Here is a 22,831-nt window from a genome sequence, read left to right as displayed (position 1 = left end):
CAACTGTTGAATTTCATTAAAACGCAATTTTTATTATTATAAAATATATAAAACGTTTATATTTATACATATAAATAAAATAATGCTTAGACTAAAAGATCGTTTAAGAACTGAAACTTGCACTGAATTGGTTTTTTACTTTTTTGTTTGCTCGCCCCGTTTTTTTTTCTCTTTGTTAAAAACAAATAAAAGAACATAAAAAATTTGCTAAATTTTGTGATTGAAAAGTTTTCACATCTTTCAGATGCAAAGTCGAAGCAATTGAGAATTTGATTTGATTCATTTACATTTAGTGTTTACTTAAAGTAAAACAAAATTGCTAAAGCACACAAATAAATTGCCACACATAAAGTAAAAATATATTTTTGGTATTATTCTGCAAACCACTGGGAGTAGAGTAAAATACACTAAAGTTACTAAGTATATATAGTGAGCAGTATATATAGTTATATACTACATGAAATACATACATAAATATTTTGCCTAACATACATTTACATTGTCTTTTATATATTTCAATTGAATTTATATTATTATTATGCTGCTGCTGTTTCTCAAGTGTTTTGATTTTTTTAAAAATTAAGTAGAACTCAGTGCCTTTAAATATTTTACAGACATAGACAAAGTTAGACAAATCCGAAACGTTTCACGCTTCAGCAACAACTGCTGCCCCTATCGACAATCCTGTTGTTGCTGCTGCTACAATAACAACAATGCACAAGATTGTTAGGGCCAGCAGCAGAGTTTAGTCTGGAGAAAGTAGAAATTGAATTTTATTTACAAGTTACAACAACTAAAGTGGGGTTTTAAACAATTAAGCTACTCAATGCTCTTTTTTTTTGTATTTTTTACATTTTTTTGTTTTGTGTGTTTTTTTGTTTTGGGTTTCAATATGCATAAATAATTACACTACTTGACATCCACAATGAGAGGAACTTCGCTGATATCGATTAAATTTGGCGGCGATGGCAGCGACTGTTGTTGTTGCTGTTGCTGCTGCTGCTGATGCGTTGCGGCAACGACTGTTGCTGTCGGTGTCGACGATGCCGATGACAGCGAACCGTTCGAAGAGTTTGAGGATGAGGGGGCTGCTGCTGTCGCCGCCGCCGCCACTGTGCCAGTGGCTGTTGTCAGATGCTCGTTGCTGTTAAGGCTGCTGCTGTTGTTGCTGCTGCTGCCGTTGCTGTTGCTATTGCTGGCCAGCAGCAGACGCTGGTGGTGTTGTTGCAGGCACTGATTTGCATTGACAGCGGCAGCGGCCATCATCATAGTTGCAGCATCGCAGTAATTAGACAGCATTGTTGTTGTGGCCGGCAATGCTGTTGTTGCCGGCAATGTTGCTGTTGTTGGTGTCACATATGCTGCTGCTGCATTGGATATATAATCGCTGCTGCTGCTATTGCTGCAGGCGGCGCCAAAGAAATTGCTGTTGTTCATGTGGTTGCTGTTGATGTTGCAGTTGTTGCTGCCGATGTTGTTGTAGCTGTTGCTGATTTGCTGATTGCAAATGCTGTTTGAGTTGCTGCTGTTGTTGTTGCCGCTGTTGCTGTTGCTGCTGCTGCCGTACATTGCTGCCAGATTGCCATGCTCATGACTGTGATGGGCAGCAACAGTGCCCGCCATCAGTCCACCTCCTCCCAAAGCTCCAGTGTTGCCGCCGCCGCCGCTGCCGCCGACGTTGCTGATGCCAGTGATGTTGTTGCAGGAATTGATGTTGCTATGATTGGCTGCCACAGCGGCTGCCACAGCTGCGGCTGATGATCAAGTTGTTGTCAATTGGCGCCACATCGTGTGTCACATTGAAGGCAGATAGGGCCAAGAGAAACTGTTGCCACTCAGCAACATGTCGCGTATCAGCGTTTCGATTGGCGTTTTGCCGACTAGACGCACAAAAAACAATTGCTCAATGACCTGGACAAGAGAGTAGCAAGCAAAAACGAACAAATCAATTAATTGAATACTAAAAATTATAATAAACAGCGCATATAAATAAATAAGTTTGTTGCTGTTGCACTTACTTGTGAGGAAACTGTACGCAAGGAGGGCAATCGTAGCAGCAACTTGCCAAATCTCGTGGGCTGATTGGGATATTGTGTTCGGCAATATTCCTCGAGCGCGCACTGGGACTTCTCTTGCAGGGATTCTATGTGTGTGACATCGGACAGGCCGCAGGCATCTGCAATTGGAAAAGAATATTTGGGTATAAGTTGAGAGTCAAACTCAATGCTGTATGCAAATGCGCTTAATGCAGTTGCAGTTGCAGTTCACCTGGCGCCGACATACTTAACGTAATTCGTTTTATGTTTATGTTTACTGTTTAGTTTTCCAGCCACTGCGTCAACGTAAATTGCAGACACGCCCACACACAACAAATAGCCTATGACTCAAGATTGCGTCAGTCGACTGAGTGACTGACCGACCCGCCAGCTACATTTGTTTAATTAAAATAAGCTGAAAAGTAAGCCCACAATTGAACTATCATAAGAAGTTGCTGCTGCTGCTGCTGCTGCGAAGGCCGCAGCAAATGATTTTGCAAACATTGCGTATACGCAACGTCGTGTGTTAATTGCCAGCCATAAAGTTTGCTTATCAATTTCTTGCGTTGTAAATGGCGCTGTAAAACAACAACAAGCAACAACAACCAAGCGCGTGTGTGTTTGCTTGAGTATTTGCCTGTTTGAAATTCAAATTAGACATCAGCACTTGTAAATTTGCATAGCTTGAAGCATTTTCAATAGTTGTTAAGAATGTGCCGTGCCGAAATTGCATATAAAATTTGTTTGCTTAATTAGTCACTGCACACACACGACAGTCTGTGCAAAAAGTATGCGGCGCAACGACAAAACTTTTTATGCCACACATTTGGCCAGTTAATGAATTGACCATTTAGCCAGCTTAGCTGATAAACTGATGGTATCCGCTTGCAGCAGCGTATGAATTTCAATCGCAGTTGAATTTGATTGCAGCATTTGCCACTACGTAATGTGTCGTTTTTATGTCTCGTATTTCACAGCTGCAGCAGCAGCACTTTGAATTTCATTATGGCCATTAATGACATCGAATTCGTTTCGATTGCGTTTTGCCATTGGCTCTCGACACACGCAGGCGCAGTTAGGACCAACAACACGACGCGACTGTCAATTGTAAGCCAATACATTGTGGTAATAGGCTGGCTAAAACTGATAAGCTTAAGCTAATATGAAATTAAGTTACTTAACTAGCAGCAGTTGCCTTACAAATAAACTTAAAGTAACTGAACTTTAAACAAATTGAAAAGCAACTGAGATAAACTAAACAATGCTCAACTTTTGCGCCCACACAATGAGCGTATATCAAGTTAACTGATTTGTCGCCTGCAGCAACAGAAATTCAATTAGCAATTATTAACCATTCCATTTTATAAACAAGCCACACAATAATAATCGTGAAGCGAACAATGCAATGCAATACAACGGCTACAAATTAGTTACGGCCAGTTGGGATGAAAAGCCCAGCGAATCGCTTTATTGGCCATGGTCATAATTGTCAATTGACTTTCCATTAGCTCTGATGATCCTCGTAGCCCCCAAAGTCAATACATCGAGTGCTCATAAAATGAGTCACAAGCCCCGGCAAAAACACGAAACGCGGCGGCGGCGGCGGCGCACATAAAATTCAGCCAGAAATCAAAGCAAAGCTAAAATCTGTGCCACAATTCGTTGCAACTCCAAGTGTGCAATGCACACAAAGTGAAAGAAATTCCAGTTTGAAAGAAATGCAGTCTTAGCTTTCTCATTGGCTTTGATTTTGGTTACGCTTTGCTGGGCGCTTGAACTGTTGCCTGGCTGCGGCTTCGAGTACAAGTATCGGGCATCGATTTTGTATTTTTTGTATTTTTTTGTTGCTTTTGGGATTTGGTGAACCTCTCGTCGGCGCAGTTACTAACTCAGCGCGGAGATCGTGACCGCGTGTTTTAAATGCATAATGACCGTAAAGTAGTTGATGTAACTACGTAACCGAATTGTGATTCCAATAACAGCAACAACAGAAATAATAATAACAACAACTACATGCATATCGAGCTGAAAAAGGAGCAGATTTTTGGTCAGCAGCAGCACACACACACAGTAAGAAGAACGTGGCCACAGCCCCGAAAGCCATAGCCCATAGTAAAGGTTAAGCTGTTTAACGAAATTATGAATTGCTGCATTATATTTTATTATATACGCTTTATGGCCAGAGCCAAGCAACTTGTTGCTGTTGCTGTTGCTCGTGTCTTCAGAGCCGCTCGTACAGTTATAACTTTATTTAGTTTTAATAAGCATTAGGAGCCGTCTTTGGGGCTTAAGCATTTGGGGCATTTGCCTGGGGGTTATGTGAGTTCAACTATAAATTTATTTGTGCACGGCCCAGCGGCGACAAAGCGCTGCAATTGGCTGACTGAGTGACTGACTGACTGACTGAGATAAAATTGCAGCAGGCAGCAACAAGTTAACATCATAAACGAAACGCGCCCTAATGATTCTAATCAATGTTGTCTGCCTCGTAACTGTTAATTACAAGGCAACAACAGTCAGAGAGCCCCCCAAAAGTTTAAGTCATGAGGCAATTTTCTTAGCGCAAAGTAGCGCAGGCGATCAATGAGCAAATACAAAACGATTTGGGCCTGAGCAGCAGCAGCGGCGGCAGCAGCAGCAGCCGCATCCAAGTGGCAGTTGTGGCAACTAGACAAATACAAAGAGCTTGAGGCTGCCAAAGAGTCAAAGTCAAAGCGAAATCCAAGTTAAACACACAGCGAACAAAAACAGCAAAAAACAAACGAAAACCAACACAAAATGTTGGTCAAAAAGTGTGGCCAAGACATGAAAGCTACAACTCTTAACAACTGCAACAAACGACAGCAATCAGGCGAGGCAACGACGATGCCACAGCCGCAACCAGATAACTTGCCGCATTGCAGCGAAGATGCACCACGCAGACATGTCGTCAATGCCCCGCTCCTCCACCACCTCGTTGCTTCACTCTCTCTCTAGGCAGCCCATACCTGGTATTTTACTACCGCGATCGTGTCTCCCACAATCAGCGGCAGCTGCTGCAACTGCGAGCTGCGCTGCATTGCAGCGATTGATCGGCTGCAGTTTATGGACTCATGCAGCCAATTCAAATGCAATTGCTGCAGAGCCTAACGTTTGGCTTAGTCCAAGTCCAAGTCTGGGCAACACGAACTCGCGACGCCCCCTCACAGACACAAAGACCTGAAGCCTGAAGCCCCAAGAGCGCAGCCGCCGCCAGCGCATGAACACATGGAAAAGCGTTTTGGAAATTGGAAAATTATTTTCAAGCCAAGCCAAGCCCGAACCTCAGCCGGACCACTGAGCTTGTAAGTAAGCGACATAAACGAGTGTTGTATTAATGTTCATAATGTGGTATCGCGACGTCAATAAACGTCGCCGACTCTGCTGGTGACAACAACTAAAAGAGCTGCGAGGAGGGGGAGGGACAGCTGCTTGACAAGTCGGCAACACACACATGCGACATGGGGCAACTGTAAATGGACAATGGGCAATTGCGACAGCTGTGATCGCGGCTTAGTTGCTAACTTAAGCTTACACTTTAGCTAAATTTAAAGAGTTTCAAAACTGTGCTATTTGCATACAATTAACGCTGATTTATTTGCAAGTTTTAAACACTAAAAAAAACAAAAACAATGTGCCAGGCAAAAAGTAAAATGTATATTAAACGTAAGCGTAAGCCTCGTGCCGTATTAGTTATAATTAATTTTTATGAACTTGCTTATGCATAAGTATGTGTGCATGTGTGTGAGAATGTGTGTGAGTTATTAAATGTGTGTGTGTGTGTGTGTTTGTGATCCCAAAGTCCAGCATGAGTGTAGCCGAGTGTAGCTAAAGCGTTGTCGTTGTTTTTGTGCTTTTGTTTAAAAAATAAAAAATGCAAAATTAGTAAAACAGACAATTAAAGTTTAAAGAAAACTATGAACGTCACTGGATGTGCTAAATAAGCTAGTGACGTGCACAGTTTTCTTTAAAAGTGCAAGTTTGCATATGAATTGAAGCAAAGTTTTATGGAGAATTTTTAATTGAAGTTAGGCAGACTTTAAAATAAATAGAATTGATACAGATAGAATTAGAAGTTTTAGTTTGTAATGTAAGTCAAAATGTAGCAGGCGCAGATTAAGCATGAAAAACATTTAGTTGTTTGCAATATTAAGTATACGCAGACAAAGAGTTGCTGCCAAGCATAACAAATGTTGGTTAAAGTTGATTTTGACTTGCCATGCGATTGATTTGAAATTCGCTGACAGCTCTAAAAGTCAATTTATGCATATGTTTAAAATATTTATATATAAGGTGAACAGCTGCATAACTTTGAAGCATAATTCATATGCAAACTTTTCAAACCTCAATCAGTAGCAATTACATCATTTTAAGGTTGTAATTTGGCATAAATAAATGTAAATAAATAAATAATAAAATAAAATGCAGCAAACGCTTAAGAGCATGAACAAGTTTAAATGTTCAAACTATCAAGTGAGTGCTGCTATAAAGTAACAACATTTTAATAAAGAATTAAAATATTGCAAATTAGTTTAACTTAAAATGTAATCAAGCTAACAAATGTTGTTAGTTTGAACACATTTTGCTAAGCAACAATATTAAGTGTTAGTAACAAGCACAATTTGGTGTTAGGCAAAACGATAATGAATTAAAATTAGTCAACAGTGCATTAGAGAATTAGTAACAAAATGCAAAATGAGTAAAAACACAAGCCAGTATTAATATTTTGTTTGTTTTTGTGATAACAGCAACAGCAGCGTATATTCTTAAATAATTCTTCTTCTTCAGCTAAACGATTCATCCTTTGCTTTTTGGCAACAAGTACTTGGGTATCGATACTAACGGCTAAGGCTAGAGCTAGAGCTAGAGCTAAAATAAATAGACTTAGTGTAAGGCAATAAATACGTAAGATTAGGCGCTAAGCTAAGCTAAGACATTGGGGTTGGGTGTAATTAATTACATAGATTACAAAATACACTGGTTACATTTACAGTTATAGCCTAAGCGAGAGCGACTACAACTGCCATCTACTGTATGGCGAGTATCTATAGCTGCTGGGACTACCGAAGCCAGCAGCGGCGCTGCCCGCGCTGCCCGTGTGCGCAGCCACTGCCGCCGCTGCCGCCGCATGACCCATGCCGAACGGCGTGCTGTGGTGGAACATATCGAAGGCCGAGCCGAAGGCAGCACGCGGCGGCGTCTGATAGAACATGGCGGCCGCTGCAGCCGGCGTTTGATATGCTCCAGCGAGCGAACTGCTCGTTGTTGTTGCGACAGTTGAGGCAGTGGACATGGATACGGAGGCAGCGGGCGAGTGACTGGCATAGAGTGCGGATGAACCGTTGCAGGATTGCGTGGGCAGTGAAGCACCCAAACCACTGCTGTTGTTGTGGCTGCTGGAGCCGCTGCCGCTGGACTCTGCCTTGGCAGCATTCGAGCTGCTGCTGGCATAGAGCGCAGTCAACAGATCGACTTCGGCGCTGGACTTGGCGCAGCTGCTGAACGCGCTGCTGGCAGAGGGCACAACAGCAACAGCAGCAGTTGCTGCTGCTGCTTGCGGCTTGCAGTCGCTTTGCTGCTGCTGCTGCTGTTGCTGCTGCTGCTCTGCCTGCTGCACTGCAGCTTCAAGCCCGCAACGCTTTTCATAAACGCTGCCAAATGCAGCGGCGCCTGCTGCAGCTGCGACTCGTACTCCAAGCGATTCAGCTCGTCGAGATGCTCACGCACCACATTGAGCACATCGTCGTTGGAGCAAGAGGCGACGCCAGCAGCAGCTTCCCCCGTTACAGCTTGGCGCTTGGCCAGCAACGCCGACACTTTGGTTAGCAGCGCCGGCACATCCTTGTACAGAATGTCCAGCAACTTACCGGTGGTGAAGAGCACAATTGCTTTGAGGCAGGAGTACTCCGCGGAGTCGACATGCAGCGCCTTCAGCTTCTCCACCTGCTCCTGGAAGATGCGTATGTGATCCATGAAGGCCACCACGCGATCCGCTGCCATGGGCGAGGCATGCAGACCCGCGGCGGCGAGCAGCGGCGCCACATGCAGCGGCATTGAGCATTGGCTGGCATTCAGCACGAAGAGCTCCGACCAGACGAGACGCAGCAGCGCCACCTGGTCGGTCACCTGCAGCTCGGGGAAGAAGGGTATGTTCTTGGCCCACTCCACGGCGGAGAAGAGCAGCCGCGCGGCCAGCTCGCAGATGTTGTCGATGCCCATGATGTTGTTCGGCTGCAGGCATTGGCCGTAGCGCGAGGTTGGGTACGGCTCGGCGCGCAGCAGCAGCGAGATGTAGGAACTGAGGTACGAGTGCCCATTGAAGCTGGCCACGCCCATGGGATCACCATTAGCCAGCTGATATTGGCCATGCATGCCGGCCAGGCCGGGCTGTGTGGGTGGCACGCGGCCGCGTTGAACAGCTGCAAAGACAGAAAGCGAATTAAAGTTAGTTTCGTTTATATATAAGAATGTGTGTTTATGTGCGTGCGTGTGTTTGTGTGTGTGTGTAACATAATCTGCTGTGCTTTGTGCGCCGTATTTTGACCGCGACATCACACGCTGCACAATGCTCGGGCATTCAACGCTGTTGGCAAAGCTGCCACAGCGCGCACAATGCCCCGATCTTGATCTGCGATCTGCCCAAGCTGCTGCTGCTGCTGCTGCTGCTGCCCCCTTTAGCGACAACAACGTTATAAGATACTTGTCCAACAATCTCTACCCTTCACAAAAAAGAATTTCAGGTACACACAGCGAAGTTGCAACCCCCTTTATGTCGTTTGTGTTGCCACAACTGCTTAGATATGCAAATGCGACTAAATACTTTCAACGCATCTACACACACCACGTGCACACGCATATGTATATGTATGTGTGTGTGTGTGTAGCTATAAGATTGCGCAGCTAACTGTTTTTATATACAACTTTTATATTTGCTCAGTTTATTTGCAATGTTTTGAGTAATTTCATAGCTCGAACTTAGCAAAATGAATACAAAGTAATTGTTGCCATGTGCGTAGTCAATATGTAAGTAAGAGGGTGCAAATTGCTTCTATCAACTTATATTATGCATTTAATTTTATAACATTTATAGCTTCAATTTGCAGCTACAGCTGCCATTTGCTTATTTGATTTGATATTTGTTATTTTAATTTTTTTAAAGAGTTTTTACTGCACTTTTTAGCTTCAGCTGCAATTTGCATTCAATCTGCTTATTTAACTTTATATATGTGATTATTATTATTATTTTGTAGAGCTGTCTCTGTGCTATTAACTGCTCAGTTTAGTTTATTATTAATATATTTATAATTTATATAATATATAATGCCTCTAACTCATTAAGCTTAATTTGTTTTATTTCGACTTGATATATTATTATAATCTTTTTCTTTTAGCATCGACTGTTCATTGCTAACTTTAAAAAAAATAAAATAAAACAATAATATTTCTAATATGCTTAATGCACTTTTCAGCTACAGCTGCCACGCCCTGACTACGCCCTTGTCTTATGTGTAAAAACCCTTTTTCTTTTTTTAGTTCGCATATTTGGCAACAACTTTTAATAGTTAACTACATCAAGCATATGCTTTGAACTCGCTTGAACTTTGACTTGGCTTTCGATATGTTACAATTTGCACCTGCGCAGCTATAAAAAAAAACTAAACTAGGCTTGGTCAATATATAAAACGCAAGTTTTATTATCATTTTTGTTGTGTCTATTCAATAAGCAAAATTCCTGCTCGTGCTGGCAAAAGGTTTTTACACCTCCCCAAAAAATACGAAAAAAAATTGCAGGCAATGCCACATGTTGCAGCAACACACCTAAACCTAATACTATGGCCGCGACTTGAGTCGTTAGCGTTTCATATTTCTGAGAGGCTGGGCAAATGCATTTGAAGCTAATCGCAGAGCAAAAATCGCAACAGCCACAGAGGCCCTGGGGCATGCAGCGCCACAAAAAGCAAATAAAGCTATAGCTAAATATTATTATTGATCCAAGCCAAGTGTCTGAGCGGCGCCATTGTCTGAGCTGAAAAAAAAAGTAACGTCTAACAATAGCGAAAAGCGAAAGCATTTTTGGACAATAGACAAGCGCGCTATATGCAGATATAGACGGCATATAGGATATATAGGAAAAGTGTTTGTTTATTGCTTTAGCGCAGCAATTAAGACGAGGGTTGGACAAACCGGCTCATCCGCTCACAGGCTGACCAGTGTCCAGTTCCAAGCTGCAGCGACACAATTATTTATACAATACATTTGGCGTAATTGTGTGCAGATCGCATAGGGTGGTGAATCTGAGGGTTATGTCTCGCTCTCGAAGATGTAGCCTAAGTCCAGCCAAACCGGTTGGCCGCTCTTGTCCAGTCGCCGTCTTTGTTGCTTATTTATGCGCCTGGGAAAAATATTATGCGCTTGACCACAACAGCGCGCAGATCTCGCTGACCACAAAATATTGGCAGCAGATGCAGCCAAGATCAAACCAACAGCAACAGCAACAACAACAGCAACTTGGCTGATTACTTAATGAATGCGAGTCCTTAGTGCAGCACGTGCTCTGCAGCTCTCTTGGCTGCGCTTTTGTTTAATACAAATTGCTAACTTGACACTTGGGGCTGAAGTGTTGGACACTTGAGTGCGTGTCCAAGTGGCCAATTGTGCGTGTGTGTGTGGGCAGCAATGGGTTAAGCGCGCAGTTGCTTTAAAATTAAGCTTAGCCCATTATTATTACCATTATTTTCGTAGCAGTTATTTTGCCTTACAGTTAGCTACGTTTTTATTATAAAAAAAAATGCAAATAAATTATGCGCACCCCTCTAACATATAAAACGAGTTTTTCTTAAGTTTATTGTGTGCAGTTCGCTGACCCAAAAGTCCAGCACCCATCCCTCAAAATTCAACAAATTGACACTGCACTGTTTTAATTAGAGTCTCGACCCTGTACTGGACGCTGATTTTTATGCCATTTTTTCAGGTTTTTCATAACCAAAAGGCACCGAATGTTTTCAGTTCAAGTCTGAGGGCCGCAACCTTTTGCTGCAGAAATTAGACATTTTCTCACGATTTGTAGCCACTGATTATAGGCAGCGCCGACATATATAATGTAAACTAGTTTTACGCAGAAGTTGTCAAAGGTGTTGAACTCTTTTTTCAAAGGCAGGTACACTCAGCGCTTTATGGGGGAAAACAGGTAGCGCACTGGACGAAAACTGTTGAACAGACTGTGTCATTAGGCAAATTTGTAGTAGCCTTGCTTAAAATAAATGTTTATATACATTTAATTACGCGCGCACATTGGCTGCATTTTAATTGCTGATAGTTTTGTTCTTAACCCAAATCGATGCAACAACAACAGCAACAACAACAAGTTGCTACAGCTGTCGAGCTGGTGCATTAGCATTTTGCAAAAACCTGTCAATATTAGTGCAAATAATAACAGCTTAGGCCACAGACGTACGTTAATTGTTAATGCCGACAAGTCAGTCAGTTAGTCAGTCAGTCAGTCAATTGGTCAATTGATCGCTGTCAATTTGTAGGAAACAACACAGACAACATGTGGCCACAACTATGCCAAATATTTGTTAACGTTAAAAATGTAGCTGTGTCTCTATGATTAAGTCAGCTACACTGCAACAAATAACTTGGCTTAAGTTAATCAAAGCTGACTGGCATAAATCAATAGCAAATTTAGAATATGATACACTTGACTAGCCTGTGTAATTATGAAGCAAGCAAACAAGTTTTGCATTTGAACTTTGAGGTCAATAGTGTGTGGCTAATTGTTATTTATTATAGACTTGTGTCGCCCTAGTGTGTGCCACATACTTGTGGCAGCTGCCAAACAACAAACTGAGCAATTGGCATTTACACATTGCCACTTTATTGGGTTAGCGCACAGCATCAGATATATATATAGTATATAGCTGTGCTACTTCCGTTTATTTTTGCATAGCGCATTTGCATTGGGGCTGTGCCTCAGTGTTTGACTTTTAATTGACCCACAGCGCATTTGTTTTATATTTAATTTTAAATAGTTGTATTTACCTTCGCGTCTCATGCCCATTTTGAGACACTTTTTCAAGCGGCAATATTGACATTGATTGCGATGATGCTGATCGATGGGGCAGTTGCGGCTGCCGCGACACGAGTAAGTTAAATTGCGTCGAACCGAGCGCTTGAAGAACGATTTGCAACCTGAAATTAAACAGAGAGTAAGAAAGTATTAGAATAAAATGCATAAAATGTTAGTTAAAGCGGCCAAACAAGCTAAGCAAATTCCAAGCACTTGTAGAGCAAGTACTTGACACATCCTGCGAACTGTTGTCAATGCGCATGTTACACGCCTCACATAAAATTAACTTAAAATGGCTTTCAATTAACAAAGTGTAGCTTGGGCACGAAGCTGGCCAAGTTGCTGTTGCTGTTGCTGGTTGTTGCTTGTCGCCATGTTCAGACATGTGTACAGCATGAACTACTCACTACTCAATCCTTAGGCAGTTCTTGGTTTTTTGGGCCGCTCTGGGGGCTGCAAATATTTCTCACAATAACTCAAAACAAAGGGCATATGCTCATAAAATTCGTTTTAAGCTGTAAAATCATCATCAAACTATATGTAAGCGCTAAGCCAACTCAGTGCCTATAAAAGCAACAGAAGAAAAACAGGCTAAGACCAGCGACTGCGCAATCGTGTGCGCCAGCAAAACGTGGCAGGCACATTCGAGTGGCAAGCTGCGGGGCCAAGTCGATTGCTTGATGCGCTACAGTCGCCAGTCGCCAGTCGCCAGTGAAAGTGCCACAAAGCTGCAATTGTAATTGTGTGTAGCGCATTAACTTGGCCAAAATGCAGCTATACATAGAGCACACACTTAAAGCTTTTACACCATATGATCTACGAATAACGATATTGTACCAAGTCACGATTTCTGCACAAAACGTACCGTTGCGGACAGACAGACAGACAGACAGACAGGCGGACATAGAGACAGACCAAGCCTAGGCTAGGCCTATGCAGAACTGTGGGGCAACTGCCCATATGCGCATATCTGTTGCTTATCTGCAGCTACAGTGAACTCGGCCGTAGCCGTGTCGTCGTTATTGATGAAGATACTGCAAGTTCCAAGCGCTATCACTACGCTATATCAATAACCCAAAAAGGGTGTATCCACTAGCTATAGTAGATAACTGAGCTATACAGATTGAGCTGTGTGTGTGACGAAGCCTTAGCGCTGAGCTGAGCTGAGACGCGCTGCTGCTGCTTTGCTAGGGCTTCAAGCTTAAGCCTAACTTTGCGGTAGTTTCAATTACTGCAGCGCTTAATTGCCTAGTGCATGCGGTGTGTGCTGGGGGGGGGCGTGGCAGCGGCTAAATGAAGGCGCTGTCTGCGCTTTGCGTGTGCGCTACGCGCCATAAAGCGTTCAATACACAGTTAGAGCGACTTCTGAGAAGTTTTTCTATTAATTGAACTTGCTGCTGTGTGTTGCATGCAGCAACCTTGCCGCATGTGTCGCTGCGCTTCGCCGCTCAATTTGCAGCGTGAAATTGCATTAACTGTTTAATATTTTGGCGCAGATTTGAATGCAACTGCGTTCAATGCACTGCTAAAAGGGCTAGAGCCACAGACTCATTTACTAATTACTCATACGACTAGCGAGCCCATCATTAAGTTGCCATAATTAAATGTTAGCCACAGTTGCTGCTAGTCTAAGTAATTAGCACAGCGACTGAGACTGAGACCAAAGTCAGCGCCGCCGCCGCCGCCAGCCTAGACAAAGTATCTGGAGTACAACCAAAAGTTAATTGCAGTGTGTGCTGCTGCTGCTGCAGACACGAAATGTGCGCGCCAGCGAGCGAGCGAAAATCGTTAGTAATAATAATAAGAAATAAAGTTTGCTGCTTGGGCATTGCATGCAGCCGCTCAGCGTATCTACAAAATGCGCTGATTATGAACGCGCTTGAACTTCAAGTGCTGACAAGGCGGAAGCCGCCGTCGATGTGGCAGGTGCCCAGCTGTTTGACATTGCCATAAATTCTGTAGCCATAAACTGGGTCAACGGTAAATCGAAAGGGCGCAAATGCGAAGCTAATGAGCAATATCTAGCTGAGTATGCAAATATAAAAACTTTACTCTACTTTAAGCTGCATTTAAATATAAAAAGTTGCTGCTAATTTCAAGTCTCTATTGCTGCTGCTGTTGCTGCTGCTGCTGCAATCGGCACGTTGCGGCAACAACACAAAATGCCGACTGAGCTAAGCATAAAGATAAGCTAGGATTTAACTGATGCTATGTGATGTTATGCTCACCCACAATCCCCCCCTCTCCCTAGTCCTAAGTCATGTACGAGGTTTTGCCTTTTGGCTTTTGCAGCGACAGTTGGCGATAAGAAAGGTTATTGCCACAAACTGTTGCAACTATTAAATGCGATGCGCTCTCAAGCTGCCGCATGTCGTCAGTTCTAGCAGGCACTAGACGCTGTCGCAAGTGCAGACACAAAAACGTGCAACAACAAATACAAATTTCGACTAGGCCAAGTTGCAAGCTGATCGATTAGCCCAACTTGGCTGAAAACGAAAATTGCGCATGAAGTGGCAACAACTGTTGTTGTTGTTGCTGCTGTGCTTGTGCCCCAGAGCTGCAGCTTAACATAATTAATTAAACCGTTACATTATAAAGCGGATCAAGCGCAGCAGCTCAGCTCAGCTCAGCTGCTAGTTCACGATTTTAGCTGCAGTCGTATTGAGTATTTTGTAGTTTTATTTTTTCTTTTGTTTTGTTTTTGGAAATTGCATCGTGTCAGGATGCATTTTTTTTGCGCCTCATTTGTGCCGACTGTGGCAACAGCGAGCAGCTTTATTGGCTTTAACATTTCTTCTAAGTACGACGATTTGTACTACAAGTCAACGCTTAATGATTACAATGTCTAGTCGAAGTTGTTGTTGTTGTTGTTGCTGTTGTTTGTTTTTGCAAAATCTTTTGCAATTAAAGTTTCGTATTCAGTGATTTTCCTTTGGGTATTTTATTTTTAATGAAGGGCCTGCGCTACTTGTCCCAGTTGCAACACAAATAAATTTTCCAGGCCAACTCAGCGCAGCGTCTCATTAATGTTGAGCAATCCGCACCCCTCGCTCCCCAAGCCGCACACATGAGTTTACTAGCAATGTTAACAATTTGTCAAAATAAATGTGTTAAGCACTAAATTGTTTTTGTGCGTATAAATCACTTAACAAATCGCACGGAAGTTATAAATGTTTATCAAAATGCCATTTATTTTGAGTTCAAACTGAATGCAAATTTTGAATACAAGTTGAGAATTTATTAAGCTTTACGTTTGCTAATTAATAAGTAAAAAACGCTTGCTGCAGGCGTCGCTGCCACGCCCCGCTTGCTGCGCTTGCAACGTCATAAATTTGCAAACGAAAGAGACAGCAATACACAAGTGAAAAATGTACAGTGGGCGTATTTAATTTTTTTTGCTGCTTTTCATTGCAGTTGTATTTACTTTGTTGCTTATATTTTTTTGGTAGACAGCTAATTGATTTATGTGCGCCTTTTGTTAAAGCTCAGTGTACGCGGAATTTTCATTAAATTTATACGCCGCAGTTGCGCCCACGTTGGGCGCCAAAAAGTGAAACGCAGCAAATTAGACAAACCAAAATATAAAAATTAAATGCACTCGTAATTGCTTTATTTGCCTTGCAGCATAATGAAACGAATTAAAAAACGAGCCACACATGTTGTTCAGCATAAAAGAGGAAATAAAAAAAAAAAGAAAAAAAACTGTGACAATGTCAACATAACAAATTTGGGGCTACTACGACTGACCCAACTACAACTTCAAGCTCAAGAGCTTGGGGCTTGGGGCTTGCGCTTTAATTGCCGAACGTGGGAAACTTCCTTTTTGCTTAATGCCAACCAAAGTTGACAAACTGTACAGATATTCGCACACATTACTTTCGAGCTGAGCTTAATGCGTGTGGCTCACGCTTAACAATTAGACAGCTGAGCAATTTTTCTTCGCTGCCGCTGCTGCTGCATTTTTAATCAGCTTGAGTCTAGTTTATGTTGCAGTTGCAGCAAATTTATTGCATGCTTGCTACTTAGCTGCTGCAGTCATTTTTCATAAAAATTTATTTTGTCATATTCAAGTGGAACACGCAGATAAAACAAACTTAATTAGTAAACGCCAAAAGGGCGCTTAGATTTTAGCCACATTAGAGCGGCAACATTAAGCATCAAATCAAATTTGTTGCTTGACTTGGCCAAAACTGCGCACTCAAGTGTGTGTATCAACAATGAATGAGGCTCAACGCTTAAGGAGCCAGGCACAGGGTTCAGGGCACAGGCACAGGCAGCGGGTTGGGCAACACGCATAAGCTACAATTAATCTTCAAGCTACAAGACGACGACGCTGAGTGGGGTGTCTTGGCATAAAATTTCACATACTGGACGTGGACAAGTGAGCAGACAGACAGCCCGAAAAAATAAAAGAAGAGAGAAAAAAAACTAGTTGAGCACCTTGAAGTGAATCAGCTGAAAGGACGCTAGATAAAAGTTGTATATTATAAAAAGCAGGCAATGATATGAGTGTTGCGCCTTAGTTTATTTTCGTGCAACAACAGCGACGCGACTTGCAACTGAGAGTGGCCGTCTGGCGATTGCCATAGAACAAAATAGATTGCTATCGTGGCAACATCATCAGCCGGCGCGCACTGCAAGATACATGCAAGCTACAGATACAAACAGATACACACACACAAGTCTGAAGTGGCTAAGAGCCGCAGCTATGTTGTTGGGGGAGTGGAAACACCTACAGAATGCAGCGAGGCGGTCACTGTGCAACATTTTTTGATTGTTCTTGTTTATATTGTTGTTGTTGTTGTTATTGTTGTTGCGCATGCGTACAAAATGCTTGGTGATTAATAATAATAAGAGCGCCTACAGTGAGTGCAATGCGCTAGTTAAAGCGCACACTGGTCTAATGAAGTTATCAGCCCAACGCTAACTAATTTACATTTGCTTTTGCTTCAATGTGCAGCGCCTAACTGTGCTTAAGCTTCAGCTTCATGCCTCTTTGTCTGGCGCACTGTGCCTAAGACAATAATAAAAGGCAAAAAATATAAATAGCTCTGGCTTTAGTCTGGAATTTGCATGTTTGCCCAACAATTGCTGCTGTGTATTTTATTTAGATAATAATTATTGCCAGCAACTGTTGTTGTTGTTCTTATTGTTGTTAGATAAGAGCAGCTAAAGTTTGTAGGCGCAGCTTTCATTATTATTATTTTTTTTTTCTGCTCTGCAAATTTACTGAGCACCCACTGTGCCCAGCTCACACATCTTGGCGCTTTGGAATTTTATTGCCAACTCATCAAACTGCCATAATTCACAGTAACTGTCAAAAGTATGCGGCACGCTTCGCCTCTGGGGCTGCATTTCTGTTTGGTCATCATCCCAATTGATGCCTCACTAGCTCTATTGCTATTGCTTGACAATTGACTCACCTTCGCAGGTAAACTGTCCGTAGTGCTTGCCGGAGCTCTTGTCGCCGCAGACAACGCACTCGATGTTCTGCTTGGAATCAATCTGTGAGCCACTGTTGCTGCTCTGCGAGTGTGAACTGTTGGCTTGGGAACTGGGCGTTGTGCTGCCGCCGCCGCCGCCTCCTCCGCCGCTGTTTTGGCAGCTGGCTGACTGTGAGCCCTTGATCATGGGCACCAAATCCTGCCCATGACCACTCTGTGCGCCGCTTGTATGATGTGCGGATGAGCTGCCGCCATTGGCGCTGGACAGGCTGGATAGATCTTCCTTGATGACATGATGTGCGCTTTGGTTCAGACTCGCTGCCGAGGCGGACAGCCCGGATAGATCCTGTTTAATGCCCGCCGACTGTTGGCTGGCCACGCTGCTGGGAGTGGTGCCGCCGCCGCCGCCACCGCCAGCGCTGCTAGCGCCGGCCAGCGAGCCGGGACCGGCGGAGGCATGCAGATGGCCGCCGAGATTGGGATCGTGCCAGGCGCTGTGTGGCGGCACGCCCAGTCCCATCGAGCGCGAGAGTCCCAGATCGAAGGCGGACAGCTCGGCGCCGGACTGCGGGCGGGGATTGAAGAAGCCGGGAGCGGTGGACGGTGAGGCGCACATGACGCCGCCACCGTACACGCTCAGCGAATTGTGCGTAATAATTTTGGCGGCCGGATCGGAACACGTGGAATAACCGCTGGAATACACTTTGCACGCTCCTCACTGCGGATACTCAACGCACAATGCAGAAGAAAGTCGCCAATTTTCTTAATCAGAATTTCTCTTTTATTTTCTTATGCACTTTTGGCAGAGTATTTTTTTTTTTTTTTTTTTTTTGTTTTAGCGTGGCGAAAATAATATTTAACTTGATTTCATTTATTTTTGATCTTTGGATCTGCACATTTTACACATTTGAATTTTCACGAAAATTATTCACTTTGGCGTTTCTCATTTATTTATTTATTTTCTTTTGGGCGCGCAGCAAACATAAATTTAATTTTTTAATTCTTTGAATTTATTGCGTATTATTTTTTGGTTGCACACACGAATAAATTTTTTCAAAGCGTTTAAAAGACTTTAAAAATTTTTTTACTTGGTTCGCACTTGGAAAATATATAAGCACATAGAGATTTAATTTTCAGAAATTTTTTCTATCTTTGTAAAAATGCGCGTCATGCGAGCAGCAAAATCTCAGCTGTTCTCGTAAGGCCTTTTAGAGCCTGACTGGCAAAACATTCGTGGCAAAAGGTACACGACCCGACCCGACTCGACCGTTTCGACCTAACGACACATCACACAAATCTCTCTCATTCCACCACTTGGGCACTGGGTATTGCCGCTGCCGCTGCCGCTGCGACTGGCACTAGAAGAGAAGAGCTAAAGAGCTACACACCCCGGGTTCGCTAGCGCTGCGCCGCTCGCACTAACGGCGACCCAATGGCCCGGCTTCAGTTGAGTGGAAGTCGCCGCTTGCACTCGCACTCGTTGCTCTCTTTGGTGGCGGGGCAAGACCTCCAATGCGTTTGGCTGATTTGCACACAGACAAGCGCCACCACCACCACCAGCACACAAACTCATACTCACCACCACCACCAACAGCACTTAGCGCGCGCTCTCAGTCTCTCTCTCAGTCTGTTGTTGAGTGAAACTTTTTCGTTGAGTATGTGCGCTCATTGGACTCGCCCAACAAGAACTTGTTTTGTTCGTTTGAATTTGAATTCTTTGCTCTTCGGTTTTTTTTTATTTTCTACTTGGCGCATCTGTTAGGCAGTTGTACCGTTAAGTGGCTGCTTATCTGTAAAATTTTCTAATTTCAGCAACAACTTTAAGTCGAAAAATGAGTAATTTAGCTGCTGCTCCACCCATACAAAAAAATAAACAGTCGGCAACGTTTTCTGGTTGGTTGACTAGAGTCAAAAAAAAATAAAATTCGGCTACTTACTACTTATAGTTACTTAGATGGCTTTGAAGCCCATTGACTGCCATAATAAAATTAGAAACATATTTTATGCTAATTGGATAAGGCGCCTCGACTTACGTGTCGCACTTTGGAAGTGCCAAAACATGAAATCATAATTTAATTTGATTTTAACGAGCCCTACTCCCTGGGCCCTCATGGGAAACCTGCTCCACTGTGTGGGTTACAAAGGTGCAGCTCAGTTCTTATTTGGAATGCTAACAGCTCTCAATTAGAGACGCCAACATAAATATTTTTCTATATAACAGCGCTATTAGCATTTTGCAGCAATTTGCACGCAATGAGCGTAAAAATTGAAAATTTAAATGCTCCAATGCAGGCCTAAACAATTCTTAGCCACGCGAGCGAGCGCTGCAACAACTCGGCACATCATTTGTCTTAAACACACGCACGCACACACACACTCAAAGGGGCGGCAGAGAGAAACAGAGATATATTGGAAAAGTGTCGCATCAGTTGTGGGGCCAAATAGTGGCACGGCACTTTGCACTGCCCGGGCATTGGAGCCAAGTCGTTGGCCCAGTGAGCTGGGCAACTGGAGATTGGGTTGTAGCTAGGGCAAACGTGCAAACGTACAATTGGATGATCAACGTGTGATGCGTGTGGCGAGAGCTGCTAATAAGATAACTCACACTCGCAGTTGGATTCCAATAAGCAAGCGAGTCACTCAAAGTTTCGTTAAGTTTGGCATTGAGCGCACGCTCGCTCTCTCTCTTTGATTAACTCTCACTCAAGCAGCAGCAATGGCAACGCCCACTATAGCGCTCTCGCTTTTGCTTGTGCATTAGCTGGCAGCCATCTCTTTTGCCAGCTGGCTTATCATTAACTGTATCGGAATTTTGTTTTTGCTTTGTTTTGTTTGCTTTGGCGCTCGCGCTCTCGCTCTTCAACTCTCGCTCCAAGTGGAAATTATACTATGTAAATGAAAAAAAAAGCAAAACGTTGAGTTTGCTTTTTATGAACACTGCTAGATGTCCCTCTCTGGCATCCATTAAAGTCTAATTCAATTGTATGCTCCCGCTTGCTTGCACTGACACTCAACCCTACACACACACGCACACATACAAAGAGAGCAGCCGACCCCTGCTCCTGCTCCCAGCTCCAGCAGCTGCATTGAAGAGTTATGGGAGCACACATCCTGGCAGCCAGCGTTCGCCTTAGCCATTGCCTTTGAACCTAATCTCGTGGTTCTCGGCACCTCTTGTTAGTGCCTCGTATGTTACTCGTGCAAAGTCTCCCTCCCCCCCACACTTACTCACGCACACCAGCAGACTCAAGCTCAAAGGCAATCCATTGTCGTGGGTTGTGCTCTGCGCAGAGTTCGCGCATCCAGGCAGCACCTCCACCCTTTTGGGTTAAATACTGACAACCCCATTTGAGCGCCTCTTTGCACTCGCTGCTCTGGCTCCTAACCCACACGACTTTGCCATCATGTTGGCAACTGGCCAGCTCACTTTTGTTCGCCTGTGTTTTTTGCTCAGTTTCTCTGCTTTGGACAGTTCATTGAAAGTAGGTGGCTGGCCGTACTTGAGCTTTAAAAATTTAAAAGTGCACACATTTTGATTTAAAACAAAATATTTATTATGTGCTATATTAGACTCTTTTCTTAATTTCTAGCAGCGGCTCCTTGGCTGGTACCATGAATACAGTGGGTAAAAATTTCATGTCCTCATGACGCTCATTTGTGCTGAACTCATAATTGCGCACAAGCTTGATTAAGGCAATTTTAACAGACATTAGCGCGTATTTCCAGCCTGCAATTAAATCAAAGTAAACATAAATTGCTTAAACTAATAATTAAAACAAATGCTAGTTACCAATGCAATTGCGTTTGCCTTTGGAGAAGGGTAGATAGGCATAGGGATGCTTTTCTCTTAAGTTGCTGCTGCTGCAATTTTCAGGATTAAATTTGTTGGCGTCTGCTCCCCAAAGCTTCGGACAACGATGCAAGTGCACTATACCGATGGCAACTTGCAATCCTTTGGGCAACACAATGCCATTAGAAAGGCGCAGATCCTTTGATAGGCTGCGTCCTATAGCTGGTATGCCCGGCATTAGTCTTAGAGTTTCATTGATAACCATATCCAGATAAGGCAGCAGCTTAAGCTCGTCAGCTTTAACTTCAAAGTGACCGCTTTGTGGAAATACTGATGAGATTTCTTCAAACAACTGTTGCTGATATTCGGGATACATGGCGAGCATGGTTAGAGCATAAGATAAGGTAAGCGTAGTGGTGATCAGAGCAGCAAAAATCATTTCATGGCACTCGGCTACAGCAGTCTCCAAGCTCATAGTGCCTTGCCTCAAGTGATCCAGCACCACATCTATAACTTTAATGTTGGCACGCTCAGTTGTATTTTGCTCAGCTGCCTTTTTGGCAACGATAAACTAAAGCAAAACTAAAAGTTAGTTACAGCACAGTTTGTTATTAAGTTAACTCACCTCGCTAAAGAAGCCACGCACTACTTTAAGCGCTGGCGCGTATTCCTTTTCCAATCCATAACAAATGCGTACAAATTTAAGTGCAAGCCAAGGCGATAAAAACATATCGGCGCATATATCCATAACACTGCAATAAGTTAAAGATTAAAACAAATTTTATATAAATGCTGTTACTTACTGTTTAAAGCTGTGCAGCATTGAACGATCCTGCACACATGGCATATCCCTAACTTCATTGCCCAGCACATTCTCTAAATGTAATCGAGTTTGCTTAGTATGAATTAAGCTAAGCTTAAGCGCTACTTACGTAATGCCATTCTACAAATTGCATTCAGCAAAGTTTTAAATATATCCTGCTCACCGCGGTTAGCATAACTTTCAATTTCAGTCAAAAGTAGTGACGATTCCTCATTCAAAACTTGCATAAAACTCAGCAGCACGGGCTGTCTAAATGCTGGATTCAAGGACTTGCGTGTAGCGCTCCACACAGGCTCTATATAAAATAATTTAAATATATATACTATAAACAATATTTATGCTTACCTTTAAGCACTACTAAGCCATCGCCAATCACTTTATGCACAGGCGTGTAGCCAATGAAAGTTTTGTTTATAGCGAGTTCTGAAGTGAGCACTTCTCTAGCTATATCTGGATCAGCTACAAACAAAGTCGGCAACGGACCAAGCCAGGCTAAAAACACTGAGCCATATTTTTTAGTATACTCATCGATCACTGGTAATATATCTGCAATGTAAGCAAGTTTTTTAATAATGTTTATAGCTTAGTAGCTGCTCGGCTATTGCCTTCTTTACGCCTTAGCTTTGCTCTCAGTCCTATGAATGGCAAGCC

At 43.2% G+C, this 22,831-nt stretch overlaps 3 protein-coding genes across 3 annotated transcripts; all 3 read right to left on the bottom strand.

Annotated features, from left to right (window-relative positions):
* Positions 1-546: 546 nt before the first annotated feature.
* LOC108603683 (putative uncharacterized protein DDB_G0277255) lies at positions 547-1,791 on the bottom strand. Its single transcript, XM_017992691.2, has one exon. The coding sequence runs from the start codon at positions 1,621-1,623 to the stop codon at positions 910-912; it is 714 nt and encodes a 237-aa protein (XP_017848180.1). The 5' UTR covers positions 1,624-1,791; the 3' UTR covers positions 547-909.
* A 5,081-nt stretch (positions 1,792-6,872) lies between these two features.
* LOC108603682 (steroid receptor seven-up) lies at positions 6,873-18,567 on the bottom strand. The gene is given in 4 exon segments (XM_017992689.2): positions 6,873-7,682; positions 7,685-8,473; positions 12,096-12,245; positions 17,547-18,567. Coding segments are annotated over 4 exon segments (2,190 nt in total). The 5' UTR covers positions 18,184-18,567; the 3' UTR covers positions 6,873-7,068.
* Positions 18,568-21,133: 2,566 nt separating this feature from the next.
* Positions 21,134-22,299, bottom strand: LOC108601326 (probable cytochrome P450 313a4). Its single transcript, XM_017989224.1, has 5 exons — positions 22,290-22,299; positions 22,161-22,233; positions 21,983-22,109; positions 21,358-21,928; positions 21,134-21,294 (listed from the first exon to the last, which is right to left on the bottom strand). The coding sequence occupies exons 1-5, from the start codon at positions 22,297-22,299 to the stop codon at positions 21,134-21,136; spliced, it is 942 nt and encodes a 313-aa protein (XP_017844713.1).
* Between the last annotated feature and the right edge of the window lie 532 nt (positions 22,300-22,831).

This window comes from Drosophila busckii, chromosome 3R (assembly GCF_011750605.1).
Source record: "Drosophila busckii strain San Diego stock center, stock number 13000-0081.31 chromosome 3R, ASM1175060v1, whole genome shotgun sequence".
NCBI lineage: Eukaryota > Metazoa > Arthropoda > Insecta > Diptera > Drosophilidae > Drosophila > Drosophila busckii.
Note: the sequence above shows the minus strand (reverse complement) of the source record. Positions and strands in the feature narration are given on the sequence as shown.